The sequence below is a fragment of the Homalodisca vitripennis genome, chromosome 8, assembly GCF_021130785.1.
Source record: "Homalodisca vitripennis isolate AUS2020 chromosome 8, UT_GWSS_2.1, whole genome shotgun sequence".
In the NCBI taxonomy this organism is placed as follows: domain Eukaryota; kingdom Metazoa; phylum Arthropoda; class Insecta; order Hemiptera; family Cicadellidae; genus Homalodisca; species Homalodisca vitripennis.
The window spans coordinates 11,544,464-11,559,902 of NC_060214.1; the positions used below are offsets into that span (position 1 = coordinate 11,544,464).

Below are 15,439 nucleotides of genomic sequence, written 5' to 3' on the forward strand. Positions count from 1 at the left end.
ATTTTAAGGAAGGGTGAATTTTGAATTGGTAAAAAATCATTATTTCATATTTCTAATGCATGTTTGGCAATAGCTGATTTTTCAGTTTGTCCATATTTATAATATCTTTTGAGTTCTTTAAATCTTTTTAATGGTTCTTTTTGTCTGGCCAATGTAAATCTTATCACAATCTTCACAGTTAATTTTGTAAATTCCACTTTTATTTTCACCTAAAATTGTATCTTTTGGATTTCCAATTTAAATTATTTATCTTACTTGTTGTGTAACTGTTATCTTTTCTTTTATCAAATAATAGAAAATAGTGTTTTCCAATAAGAGCTCCTCCTTCAATGACTTTCTTGTTTTTTTTTTTTTAAGTAAATGACATTTTTATAAAAATGAACAGTATTTATATGAAATAAAAATTGAATGTAATACTCTGTGCAATGTTGTTAATTCCATGTCCTAAATGAAATGGTTTTATCCCAAAAAGACCATAAATTTGAAGTATTACTCAATGCGTTATCTCGTGTAAAATTTGGGATTTGCCCTCATCCATCTTGTTGGGGTATAAGGCACGTGGTATTCTATAAAAGAAACTCCATAATATTCTTTGTAGTTTTCTCATTTTGTCCAGATATAAATGTTTTTAATGTTATTTCATTATTGAAATTGAAAGTAAACATTTCCTTTCATTGTGACGATGATGTGTAAAATACTTACAATATTTCTGATCTTTCTCCGCGATGAGGCCCAGCAACTGATACGCACGGTGGCAGCTCTGGTTGTGCTGTAATGCGCGACGCAGCAGCTCAGTGGCCGCGTCGTGTCGCCCGGCCTGAATGTGCAGGTCTGCCAACAGAAGCCAGCAGCGCTCCAGGTGCTCTGCCTCCTCCACCAGCCACGCCGCGCTGGCCACACGCTTCAGCAGGTTGCGCGCCCGCGCCGTCTGCTTCTGTTGGACATATCCGTTGGCGAGCCCCAGCGTCGCTCCCACCCTAAACAGCAAACACATTTTAATTACCTTTAATAACTTTACTATCATATCAAGCACAACCAAAATTTACTGACCATCTGAAATATAAATACATTACAATTTTTAAACCAATACAATAAATAAAACATTTATTAATTTATTTAACTTATAAGTCCACAGTTATGTTTTAAGTAATAATTTGAAAGAATGTTTTATTATATTTTTTTAACAAAAATCTAATCACTTCACAAGTGGAAAAATTTTAAATTGCAGCACACATGTTAACTAGTCACAGTGAGTAAAGTAGGTGATACAGACTGCCCTCATAAACTAATGTTATTGTACATTACGATTTAGTGACATGAATGGAACAATTGTCTAATAACATCTGTGCAACTTACTATAGTGATGGTACAATAATTTTTTTTAAAGTAAGTAATGCCTTTGTCACTTTTAATTTCCAAAATGAATTACAACATGAAATTTTCAAAAATAAAAATATTCTTTGTAATTTATTCAGAAAAGGGCAATGTAAAAAGATTTATTCCATAATTTAGCAGCATATATCACCAGAAGACTTTTTTACTTCAGGCTGATTTTTTTTGAAATAACAAGGTATAACAAGATATCTTGACTGATAGATCAGATTCACCACAGAGAAATATGGTTGAGTTTGTAGGAGTCTCTTTTCATGCCCAAGGCTCTTTGCAAGCCTAAACCTGAATGGTACATATCTCTTTACCCACTTCAACTAGTGCAGGCTGGAGTAGAGCTAGTCTTCTGTTATTCCAAGATGGTTGACCCACCCAAGTGGAGGATGGTCCACGTGACCTCAAGAGGAGACAGATCCAACCTTCCCCAAGTAAGTCTCACCTGAGGTTCTCCTGGCTGGCCAGAGTGGTCAAGTCCGAGATGGCCAAGTCTACATCCTGCTTGTCTTTGGAGGCCAGCAGCACAAAGTTCTGGAGTAGCCGGACATTGCTCTCTTCATCCGCTGTGTGAGGAGACATCTGGGACAGCAGCCTGGTCCCCGTGGACACAGAGGCCCCGTCCCCGGAGTCCCCTGCCAGACACAGTTCCACCATGTTGTGCAAGGCTTGCTGTCCCCACTCCGAGTCCCCACGGGCACTGTTGAAGTGATGGAGAGCGGCGTTTACATTCCCCGCATACCACTCGTAAAGCCCTGCACAGCAATTAACATGCTTTACGAATAACAAAAATCGTATAAATCCCATAACAAAGGAATTTTGTCTAGTTAACTCAGAAATATTAAAATTATACAACAGAGACAAAATTATAATTTTTACAATATTATTAAAGTATGAAAACCACTATATGATGATTTTCAATTCAAAATAAATATCTCAGAAAATGTCAATGTTGTACAATATTAGAGCAATTTATGTGTATAAGGTGTCCAGTATTTTTCCAAAACCAATTTAATTCTTTTTGTAATTGAAAAAAAAAAAAATAGTTTTACAAGTAAAAAAAGATACAATTACAAACTATATTAAACATAAAAAAAACATACAATTCTTTATTATTTACATTTGGAGCCTATAAATCATAATATAAAAGAAAAAGAGGGTTAAATAAAAATCAATTTGTGAAGTACCGTACCATATTACTGTACTTTATATCAGTTCATCAGAGCATGCCTAACTGCAGACAACTGAACGGCAGTAAGTACCAACTGCTAAAACACAGTTGTCTGTCTGCGACGTCTATGTATGGAAGTTACCTGCCTAATGGTTGGTAACAAAATTGAAATCGCTAAATATTAGTTCACCTGAGAATTGCCACCACCATTTTTATAAAAATATCTCTATGTTTATATCTTAATATTTTTAAATGTAGATAGAGTGGTTTGTACATTTCGTACACTTAAGCTTAACAAATATATTGTAAGTGGTACAAATATATGGTAATATTTTTTCATATAAATGGTATGCACTCTGAAAGCCTATTTTTCACATTCAATCAAATGAAAGTTGAAGATAGAGAATATGACTTAGTTCTGAAGATATGTCCACTTCTCTAAACCTCTACAAATCCTTTAAAGTATTATTCTTGAACAACTTACAAGTTAAGGAATGGCAGACATTCAACTTATTCCTAAAAATACTATTAGGATTCGAGGTCTGAGAATGCAAAATTGATTAAGATTTGCAATCGGATTTGAGATTAAAAGTTCTGGATTGAATCGTCACTAGTTACCGGTGCAGTAGGAGAGTCCAGGATGTCCGGGAGCGAGCGCGGCCGCAGCCTGCAGGAACGGTTGTGCCTGCGATAACTGTGCAGTCCGCCGGTAGACCTCCACCAGGCGAGCCAGGGCCACCCAGTAGGTGGGGTGGCGGGCCAGCAGGGTGGAAAAGTGGGTTGCAGCAGCGGGCAGGTCCACCCGGCGGTACGCCAGGTCTGCCAACATGAGCAGGGCAGGCTCGTTGTCGGGGTCACGCGACAGCAGCGTGGAGCAAACATTTTGGCAGGAGCTCCAATCGTTCACCTGCGATGTCATATTCTGTCATAATGAGTGGAAACAATTGCAATATACATATTTCTTAAGCATTAGTAAGCCAATAAATAAACAAGCTGTATAGTGTATACTCTATTCCCTCCCACAGACTTACTCTACCTTTGATGTTTATGTCATAGAGACATACAAGTAACATCTTCACTCTGGTCTGGTCGATGTCAGATCTACACACTGCAATGTTGTAAAGTAAATGTGAAGTGATACACATAAAGTTACTCTAAATTTAAAGCTACAAGTATTTTTTTGATGCAATATCTTATTGCAACTCAAAATCTTAATGAATTACAATTAAAAACTTGTCTTCCTATAGTATGTTACTTGCACGTACATGTGACACAGTATGTTACTGTATCATGTATGACTATCATCAAGGTTTTTCAGTTTTTTCTCCCTCTTTTAAGCCTCAGCTAACTATGTTCATTATATCTATTTTTGGGTTCACTGTGTCTGTATTTCATACTTTACCTTTTAGTGCTCTCCAGAGAATTTAGATTAGAATTAAGAGAATTTTAGTGCTCTGAGAGAATTTAGAGCTATCTCTCAGTTAGAAAGCTGTGACTTTTATCCAATAGTCTATGGAGGAGGGTTGTTATTTTTTTTTCAAACCGATCAGTCTGACCACTCACTGATCAATCTGACCAACCAGAGATGGCTTCTTTATCACAGGCTAATAAGATATTGATGACGTAATGCTATCTTTTTGTTATTTTTCCTCGAATCGTGTTCTTCACTGGTCTGAAACAGTTCAATTTTCGAGGGAGTTTGAGTAAAATTTTTGTGACACGTAATATTCACTCCTTTTTTTCTGTCATTACGGATGTCAGGAAGAAAGGCCACTTAGGGCGTTCTTCATTTGACTCGGATCTAAATGTGGTATATTCTAATACTTAATTTTTGTAATTTGTTTTTCAGCACAGTTTGAACGGGAACATCTTAATAGAATAGATAATAGGAGAACTAAGATTATACCATGTTACTTTTATACAAATTTTTTATTTATTTACTTCCAATATAATTACCAACTATTATGCTGAACTGAACTTTACTAAAGCAATGGTTTGGGCAACATCTGCGAGTTTACACATCCATTTTATAATAAAACTAGCTGTTTCCCGCGGCTTCGCACGCTTTTTGTAAGCTTTGCTCGTGTATGAGCACTTCTGGTTCAAGTGAATTATATTGTCAACGCCGATGTAGAGTTTACCTTGTTGACACTATCAAGAAAATCTGCCAAAAGTGTATGTTTATAGCCATTGTACACGTACATGTACTTAATAATAAAGTGGTCTAACATTCAAGCTATTATGCCAAACAGAAATCCATTTGAAAGACAAATATCCATAAAAACTTAGCGCCTTCACATAGTGTGTGGTTATTATACACAACTATCTCATAATTGTAGTTTACAATGTGGAGGCGCTTTGATAACTTATATATTTTGCAGCGCCTCCTGGTGGTGAGTTACATCAATGGGCATAGCATATAAACCTTCTACGTGGAAAAATACATATACATACAAATTTTCATAATGATCGGTCAAATAGTTTCTGAGTCTATAAAGGACAAACACACAAACATTCATTTATATATATATACTAGCGGGCCCGGCGCGCTTTGCTGCGCATTTCAATAATTTTTTGCAAAAGTTGCCCGCGGCTTCGCACGCAATTTCCCGTTGAAAACAGTACACTATATTCACTTATTCTTTTTCTATCACATTCTAAACATTGCTGAGATAATTGATAGTCGTTCCATCGTGAGCCTCTTGGGCGTATTATGAAGGTATGTACCATATTCCTGCCTCTATCTAGCTGTTACCCACGGCTTCACACGCAAATCTTAAGAACCGAAGTCCTTATATTACTTAGTAAATTTTTTTTTTTACTATAATAAATTTTAGATTAAATTAGTTATATCTCCGATGCCACGATTGAGCTTGCTTTGTTGTCTCGATCGAGAGAATATGTACACACGGAGTTTTGAGAACCATACTTCTGTCAAAAAAAACAACTAAGGTTGATTTTATAACATTCTTTATATTTGTAGCCAACGTAAGATAGTAATTATGATATCTGCATTACTCTTCTGATCAAGCATGAGCATGGTTTATATTAAATAAATATTGCAGTTAAAGGTGAATTTTTACGTCAAATTTGAATTGTATTATCTGGATAGTAAAGTCTATGTTTAACAGTGATTGCAAAAACAGTTTAAACAAAATTTGTCGTTTCTCTTAAGCTTACTCTATGCTTTAAAACTATAAGTGTAATATATGTTTACAAAGAACAGCTGATTAAAAATTTGAAAAGACGTTAACATATGTTTGCTGCAATGCATTTCTTATGGGTATTTCTGTAACCAGTGGGGCGGAATCCTGAATCGGGAAAGGGATGGGCATAGCTTATAAACCTTCTCCGTGGAAAAATACATATACGTACAAATTTTCATCATGATCGGTCCAATAGTTCACGATTCCATAAAGGACAAACATACAAACATTCATTTTTATATATATAGATAACATTTGTATCTTGATAAAATCAAACAAAATAAAATAAAAATTATTATTATCTTTATTACATTCTTTTATATGATCAAAACTCTAGTTCCATTACACTTGACAACAATCCTGATAAGTACCTGCATGTACAGCTTGGCCAGAGCTATCTCCATGTGTGCGTCTCCGGGTTGGTACTGCAGTGCTCGCTTGTAGAAGCCAATGGCCGAATCGTGTTCACGCAGTGTGCTGGCGTATTCTGCCAACTGTGCACACATCCTGGCATTCAGCCCCACCTCTGCAGGACCCAGACCTTCCCTGGCCTCCCTCAGGACCATCATCGCTCCCTGGATGTCACCAGACTTCTCTCTCACCTGTACACAATTGTCTGTGCTGAACATCCCAGAAAAATTTAGATCGACTCTTTCACAGTATTGCTCGATATGTGTGAATGATTCTTCCTTTTGAGGTTATTTTGTTTCTAGTCTTATTATATAACTGATTCAAAGCAAATTTCTGGTCCCATATTTAACCACCAACCGCAATTTACTATTTTTTCGAATATACAAGAGATCCTGCACAATTAAGAAATGAGCAAACACATAGCTTAATGCAGAAATTGTTAGCAAATGTCAGAGTTAATATTATATTGTTTTGGAAAGAATGTGTGTGACAGTGTTGCATGGCGGAGGGGGGAAAGTGACAGAGTCGCCTGCACTACCAAGAGTAAGAGTAGGGATACATGAAAACTGTGTGCAACAAAAATGGCCGTGTACTGTGTGAAATGCACCTATTTCACCATGAAAGAAAGGTTTTGGGCTGCTACAACACTCATAAAGTTGTGTCAAGTCATTTAACAAAAGTGACTAAAAATGCTAACCGTACAAAAACGCCAACCTTACACAGGTAGGCTGAACTGTAATGAACAGCTGATATCTAATGATTACATTTAGGTTTATTAATGCTAGTTATTGAAAGTTATATGTGATTTGACACTATTTGAAAAAATTATGTCTTCACACTGAATAGTCCAATTTTCTGAAAATCATTTACAACTCTTACACTTAGACTGGTAAGAAGTTTTTGGTCAAGCTTTTTTGCATTGGATGGAAAGTCGTTTACTGATAACAACGAAGTCGAACAGTTTGTTATCATGTCTAAGTTGTATTATCTTTTCTATGACATGTTGAGAGATTCTTTGGTTTACAAAGTGTGTGCAACTTACTAATGATAATAGGTAAGTAGGCATTATGTAAAATAATATCATAATGTACTTTTTTTTACATAAATGAAATTAAGGCTTGAATGCGCTTTTGTAATATGTCTCAATCTAGCTGATACAAAAATGACAGGATACGTGGAGGGAATCGTGAAGTTCATAGGTGGAAAAGGGATGTTTTCTTGACATAACAAAGGGGAGAAGGAAATATGTGTTGGCCTTCTGTCTGCAGGATTATTTTGTCTTGCTAAACGTCTACTTTACCTTGGCCAGTATAAAAGCCTTGTCAGACAATGGAACCTCAGTGAGGGCATTCTCCGCAGCTTCCAACTGTCCCAACCTCACCAACAGCTGAGCCAGTTCCAGGCTTCCTTCTGCACCTACAACAGCAAAACATGTTCCCAGTATTTCATAAATACTTAAAAACATCTTTAGAAGCAGAGAAAACAAAGTTAACTTTAAAAAAAAAACAGTCCAAATAGAAAAGAGTTCCATAGAGAATAAACAATTTGAAATAAAACTGAGAAGTGAAGATCTCACCAGCATCCCTGAGGCACTTGATGGCCTTGCCGTACTGATGGCATTTCACCAGGACCCGCCCGAGCCTGGCCGACAGTTTGGGATCTGAGGATGAACTCTTCATGGCTCTCTCGTAAGTCTCCACGGCTAACTCTGGCTCCTACAATGACATCAGTGAATGACAATGAATATCCCTCTCAGCACAGTCAGAAGATAGAATTTCCTTCACAGTGCCAATTTCAAATTGTGAATTGAAGATCTTGGAATAGTTTTAGATTTAAAGGCATACAAGGTGTAGTAACAGGAGATGAAATGCACAGATTGGTACAATAAGTACTAAATCTATTTAGTGACCAAACAAGCATAACAATAAATAAAAGACGAGTCTGATATCACTTGTAGTGCTTGTGATGTAAATCTACGATTGTACACTTCTTTCACCAGTACATTTATTCTTTACCGACGATATACTTTCTTATAATTTATTCTCCTTTCATCATTTATAATAATTAAAACAGTTCATGAGCCCTCTGACTAAGAGAATCTTTGTTATTTGAATCCGAATGCAAGAAACGTTAAACCAGCTGCAATTCATCATTAGATACTACATTTACAGTTGGAACTTTTATGTCTAGAATAGGGGGATACATGTCTGTAAAAAATAAACAAAAAGGAGAGTACTTGTCACTTAAGGGTTGTGTTGTCTCATCACAATACTCAATCAAAGAATTGAATTGTACCATTTATTTCTAAGTCAAGGAATTCTGTTGTCCCATCTCAATGCTCAGTCAAAGAATTGAATTGTACCATTTATTTCTTAGTCAAGGAATTCTGTTGTCCCATCTCAATGCTCAACCAAAGAATTGAATTGTACCATTTATTTCTTAGTCAAGGAATTCTGTTGTCCCATCTCAATACTCAATCAAAGAATTGAATTGTACCATTTATTTCTTAGTCAAGGAATTCTTTTGTTCCATCTCAATGCTCAATCAAAGAACTGAATTGTACCATTTATTTCTTAGTCAAGGATTATGTTGTCCTATTTCAAGTTCTGTCAAGGAACTGTGTTGTTCCATTTAAATGATCAGTCAAGAAGTTGTGTAATACCATTACAATTCTGTCAAGGTATTGTACGTTTAATAATGTCAGTTCAGAAAGGATGGGTTTCATCACCTTCCGTAAATCTAGCCTCATTGGTTTACCCCTTATTTCTCCACATAACGCATGAGCATGATAATAAAGTAAAGGTGAATAAAAGGTTTGGAACCATGACTCTTATCACTGGAAATGTTCCTTAATGAGGAATGCACTAATAAATTGCTCTCACCATTAGAGGGTACATGAAAACTAGAGTACAAAGTACAGTGAAAAAATCGTTAAAACTTTACACTTTTACTTACAAAAAATTATTAAATTTTGTACCACAATTCCTCAGTGACACGCTTTGTACCATAACTGTAGCAGCAAGTACTGTGATTTAACAAAGTTGATTGTGTTCTATGCGACCTATAACTACTATCTCAGCTGTCTTAATTTCATGTCAATTAGAGGTCAATGTAAAGAACTAGTTTAGAAAGTTCGTATTTGTGTGCAAAATATTGCAAATTAACAGACCTCAAGTGACAGGGATAGGCTAGTTACCCAACGTACTTGTACAAGTGATCTGGTGTACTCACAACACTCAAGTGACTACGCTTTGTTGGTCATAGTGATGGATAAATCCAGTTATTTCAAATCTTAAATGCAATTCAACATGTTAAACATTGATTCCTAATTTTTGGATTTCTAATTCTAATACCTTGTTTTTAGACTAAGTACTATCTAAACAAAATCATCTCCAATCCAATTTCTGCCATTCTTAAATCTTTGGGGGCCGTGTGATAATATAAAAAGTAATCTTAGAACACCAATCTATGTTAAATGCAGAGAGGAAGAGGTTCCGTGAAATAGCTACATTATAAGAATTGTCATATCCCCGTCGATCAACTTTTGAATCTAGTCAATTTTTGAACTCCGTTGATTGATTCTGGAATCTGAATCTTTGTAGAAGATCAGTAGATTACCATCTCACCTGGATGGCCATGTAAGCATCTCCCAGCAGCAGCAGGTTCTCCGTGGAAGGCTTGCTGGTCACCAGTTGCTTGTAGCACTCGGCAAACGCCCGCTCATCCTTCAACTTGTGCAGATGAATCTCAGCCATCTTTTTGCGAGCCTGACCACAAAAATGATATAACAAATGTTTCCCATGCACAGAAATAATGAGTTAGTTATTGGTGCTGATTTTGTCAACAAATCTCTCTCTATTAGTGAAATGTTTTAACATTAATTGCACTACTTTAAAAATGGTGTGTACTGCTAAAAAACTGATTTAACGAGACAATTTTAACTAACTACATAAAAATAAATTTCAGCCTAACCATTACTGGCTATTCCTTTTCTACTATCTCTTTATGCTTTACTCAGTTTAAACATAAACCATAATTTTAAAATTTTATTTTATTTCTCTGTTACGGACCAAATCAATTTGCTTACAGGTTTCTTCTACTCAAAGTAACAATAATAACAACTTAACAAGTAAGTGTAGTCCCTAATCACTGCTGCTGACTCTCCTGCTCTGTGTCCACCAGTAGCTAACCACCCACTGGAGAGTGGGAAGAGAAGCTGGACTTGTACCACTAAGTATAATATATACACAGTACAGTCAACTCACCTGCAGGAAGTAAGGTTCCCCTGGCTGCACGGTGGCCAGCAGAGTCAACGCAGCCGTGTAGTCCCCACTCACTGCTGCCAACTCTCCCCTCGCCACTGTCAGCCGACTCTCCTGCTCTGTGCCCTCCAATGCCGTGGTCCCCTCGGCAAGTGCTTGAGCCGCTTCCTTCGTGTTCCCACCTGCGGTCAAGCTCGCCACCAGTTCCAGATACAGGGTTCCCAGTTCACTTACGGTCAAGGGCTGTTCACCTACAAACATCCAACACGAATACTATATCCTTGTCTTCTATAGTTGTTTCAATGCACATTATGCAATGTTCAGAAAATGAAATGATGCAACGGAGTATCGAAGGATCAGAATATAATGATAGTTACCTTACAGGCGGACTTTCATTTCAACTGCATAAGGTTTTTCATAATGTCCAAACAGAATATTACAGCATGCAAAGCTTTACATGTCATTTTATTTATTGGAATAAGAAAGTTCAATTTGAAATGTTAAAGTTTATCCGTGCATAATGTACTTTATAGAATACAAAAAAAATATTTCATAACCACTAGGCTTGTTAAGGGGCTCATTCATACATTGTCTGACTCTTTAAAAAATCATTAGTAAAGTGAAGTGCTGGTCTTTTTCCTTTACTGTCACTGCCACAAGTGATTCAATATGAAGATTTTCACTGGTTTAACTTCAAACTGTCCTATATTAACAACCAATTTGCAAATCTACATACTGATGTATCCGTTCCTAAAAATTGGTTCTTATAGAAATACTAGGCTGAAAAATGTTGATTCCTCAATCTGGTTTGGAATTTTTTAAATTATAATTACATATTAGAATAAAAAGACATTCATATAAAGATAATAATAGTAACGGTTTTAAAAATTCCGTAAGATAAAAAACTCGGCAGTTCCGAGTTTTGCCATTCTTAAAACTCTAGAGCCACATAAAGGTTCACAATCATGATGTTCATACTTACTATAGAGTTAATATAGAAGCCTGGAGCTAAAAGTGTTATTGCATAAGAACGAGACTCTCAAATAACAGCATAAAAGACCATAGAGTCATACACATAATGTAGCTATGGTGGGAAGGGTTAATCCACACCAACACATACAATAACATTCGCATATTGACATAATCGAATCTAGCCCTTTTATACTAACATAATTCAGTCCCCTCATGTCTGGCAATGCAGTTATCTTGAAAAAACATCACTTAGTTCATAATATCAGCGTTAAAACTTCATACAAGTAGATCTTGACTGAGCATCAACAAGAGAAGAGGTATGTGCTGCAAGAAGTTTCACAATGGTGGTCACTGGACAGAAAATAAACTGGATTCTTTACTTTATAAAATGAGTTGTGGACTGACCTTTGTTGAGTGAGAGAGCGGTCCGCATGGACTGGGCGCAGGCTTGGGTGTCACCATGGTGCCGCTGGATGGCCCCCAGCAACACGTGATACAGAGGACGTTCCCGAACCTGCAAGTTGTAGCTGAGACCCAACTCTAGGCTGGCGTTGGCCTCCTCGTACTTGTCCTGCAACACCCTCCACAACATTGACTCAGAGCTGGACACTTGAACGCAAGTCAATCTTAGGTCACAAGAACTGTGCAGTTTTAGGATTACTACGCCTAAAAGTCACAAGTTTACACTATTCATTAGTCCATACTTACATTGTTCACATCTAACATTAATTTTTAATCAGCTATTTTATTTGCTGCAAAGAAACGCAGTTCAGCGTAGCCACATTAAGTTATACACTGGTCAGTAGAGATCATATACAGACATTTACGTGTTTTAGTTATGAAACTATAATAAACAAATGACTAATAGTTGAAACGGAATTTAATATACATAACAGAAACAAGACCTAATATTCATTGCCAGTAGCTAGGTAAATGAGCTAAGAACAATGAAGAAAAACCAACGACTGCCAATAAAATTTGTAATTACTCAAATAACAATAAGGCAACAATACAATTAATAACAATTTACATAAGCAAATAAAAATATAAACTTAACCCTTTGCGCGCTGTTGACAAATATAACCGCCTATATTTACTTTGCTAAAAACGCTGTTGACAAATATATTTGCTTTTAAACATTGAGGTTATTATTGGGAGTAAGTAGTTCCGAGTTTTTGCTGGTGGAGTGCAGCAACTGATAGAGCATAAATCCCTTAATAGAAAAACACAGTAATAGTTGTCCCCGCCTCCCGGTTTTTCTACAAGCTGTAAAATGGCGGCGCACTACCCATGCCACTGCCTGTTTTGCCAGACCCTAGCGCTACTGACAAACTAACTCGCCGGTTTAGTTCGTTCGCGGACTGCAAGTCGAACTGTTGTGCGTACGTTGTAAAATTGGTTTTTGACATATTGGGAAGATGTATTGTGTGTACACGCAACGGTTTACGCAAGGAGACCATTTACGTGTGCGAGACATGTACCGCCCGGCCGAACCTGCACCCGGATACGCATTTCAAGACATACCACACGTTGACGTTACCTTGAACACCGTGATGGCTAATTTTAGATCTTTTTATATCCATTAATGTTTTATTTTAACTATAATATACATACTATACATAAAATATACTATAATATAATATTATACACGATAGTAAAATTTCGTTCAACATTTCGTTAAATTTGGTGTATTTATATTGTTTTATAATTTAAATAAACGTATTAAAAAAAATTATACTTTTTTCGTTCCCAAAAGTCTTTTTATATGGTAACAAACTCAAAAACAACATTAGCGTTGACTTTGTGGAAACAAAATTTTTGAGGTATATGTAGCGTTTGGGTATGGTGCGTCCCAAATTGCCGTAGCGCGGGAAGGGTTAAAAAATTAATACAAATCTAAACTTATACAGGTATAACTTATAGAACATCAGTTTTATACCACGCTCGATGCAAACGAGAAAAAAGTGTGCATGGTAGAGAATATCTAATTCCAGTTTACGGGGACCGATATAATAGAGTGGGATTAATACAAAATACATTTACCTTAAGTCTATTATTGACAAGAAAATATAAACATTTGTAATAAAAAAAGTTAATATTTATAAAAACATTGTAATGTAACCTTAAACAGTTTTAATATAAACATAATACATTACTTAGTTCTCAACCTGATCTGCACTTAACCACATTATAAGGTTAGTCTATGTGTAGTCTATATGTGTTGGCCTTGTACCTGAGCTAGATGTATCTGAGCCAGAACGAGGTGAGCGTCCGTGTTGGTCGGGTCGACTCTGGCTAGCAGCTGAGTGGCGGCTCCCAAGTCCCCGCTGGCGGTCAGTGCCCGAGCCAGTCCCAACACCGCCCCCGCCAAGCCTCCACACTGGTCCACCACCTGCCGCAGCACCACCACTCGCCGGGCCAATCCCTCCACCTGCAATAATCCTGCGGGTAAATAGACAGACAGACAATCGTACAAAAAAGAAATGTTTACATTCCCCAGCAGACACAAAGTATAGAGTGATAGTCTTTAACAGCGCTCAGCCAAATTCCATAGTTGGACACGCACCACCTTGTATATGTAGAAATTAAGTGAACAAAAATACAAAATTTAAAGTTTACAAATGAAATCTTTCCACATGATACATTCTCATTTTTTCCATTAGTGATCAAAGTTCCTGTGAAGTAGGAGACTCCTACAACGAAAGAGTGTGCTGAAATCAAACCATCAGGGACTGTCAACCGAAGTTTGAACAAAGCAGACCCCAACCATATTCTGGTTACACACACAGAAAGAAGAACACAAAAATTAAATGAAATGTTCTTCTTGTCATTGGTTCTGAACCATTTGTAATTAAATATTTATGTTTCTTAAATACCTTAAACCACATAAAAGCATGTGCCAAATACACATCATCTCTAAAAGTCTATAGAAGTTTTATAACATTTTCATGGTACTGAACTCAATCCTAAAACAAAATCTAATAACACACCATTGCTACAACAAAATACTGCATTCTTGTCAAAATATTATTGTTACATACTGTATTTATGGAATTTTGATTGCTGGCAGGTGGCCTTAAATATCAGCTTGATCAAAGTGCTTCTGGCAATTTGACACTTTTATGAGACTTTTGCACTCACACACTGATGTGGTATGCTTTGCTTTTATTAAAAAATGGGTAACACATTTGTTGTGGCAATACTGGACATCCTGAGCTGCTTGTCGGTCCCGTCAAGCGAAACACCACATCTAGGGAAAGCATCTCCATCCCTCATCCAACAATGTTAAGTTCACTCTGTGACATCATAATTCCATGGTATAGGAATAGGAACTCAAATTTGAAATTCAATAAAGTATGATAACTTTTACATCCATATCTAATTAAAGAATTTTTTTATTTTTTCCGGAGGGTTTAGTTTTGAATCCAGTTTCACGGTTTAGTAGTGAATGTCACACTACTCACAGTGTCAGGGTAGAGGTCAGCTATCTCCATGAGCAGGTCAGGATTGAGACAGGCCAGATACTTGCTACCGTAGGCGAGGTGTGAGGCAGCAGCGGTCAGCAGTGTCACTGCCCTGTCCAGCAGTCCCCAGTCTCGCTCACACTGACAGCGTAACATCAACAACTCGGGGCTAGGCTGCGTGCCCATCACCTCCACCAGGAACTCCACCTGCTGTGTCACCTGTAGACATATTCAATGTTTTTCAAATAATGCTTTTATATCATTAAGACCTTAAAACATTAACCCTCAAAGTGCTACTATCGCACGTGCGATATGTTCGTTTTTTTCATATCACACACGTGGTTTATAAGGCTACATGTAGGAATAAATTCCCTATCTAGTAACGTAATTAGAACTCAGAAGGTTGCGAGGAAGAGTAAGAAGAATAGTCAGCTGATTTCGATGCGTGTTTGTCGGTTACGGTCGTCTCGCGGCCGACGCCCTGTGACGTTGTGTTTTGCTTCGTTCTTTTGATTTGTAAGTGACTTATATTATTGTTTATTGAGTAATTATTTGTGCTATGAGTGAACT

General features: G+C 36.9%; 1 protein-coding gene across 3 annotated transcripts in view; it reads right to left on the reverse strand.

The window, feature by feature from the left end:
- The window catches only part of LOC124367287 (tetratricopeptide repeat protein 21B-like), a 69,086-nt gene that overhangs the window by 17,738 nt on the left and 35,909 nt on the right, over window positions 1-15,439 (reverse strand). For all 3 annotated transcript variants that reach the window (XM_046824003.1, XM_046824004.1, XM_046824002.1), the window contains exons 6-16: window positions 14,870-15,088; window positions 13,639-13,836; window positions 11,811-11,976; window positions 10,437-10,684; window positions 9,798-9,938; window positions 7,748-7,886; window positions 7,472-7,587; window positions 6,132-6,362; window positions 3,173-3,461; window positions 1,829-2,138; window positions 703-977 (exon numbers count right to left, since the gene is read on the reverse strand). In XM_046824003.1, the coding sequence (XP_046679959.1) occupies window positions 703-977; window positions 1,829-2,138; window positions 3,173-3,461; window positions 6,132-6,362; window positions 7,472-7,587; window positions 7,748-7,886; window positions 9,798-9,938; window positions 10,437-10,684; window positions 11,811-11,976; window positions 13,639-13,836; window positions 14,870-15,088 (2,332 nt within the window). The remainder of the gene's footprint in view (window positions 1-702; window positions 978-1,828; window positions 2,139-3,172; window positions 3,462-6,131; window positions 6,363-7,471; window positions 7,588-7,747; window positions 7,887-9,797; window positions 9,939-10,436; window positions 10,685-11,810; window positions 11,977-13,638; window positions 13,837-14,869; window positions 15,089-15,439) is intronic.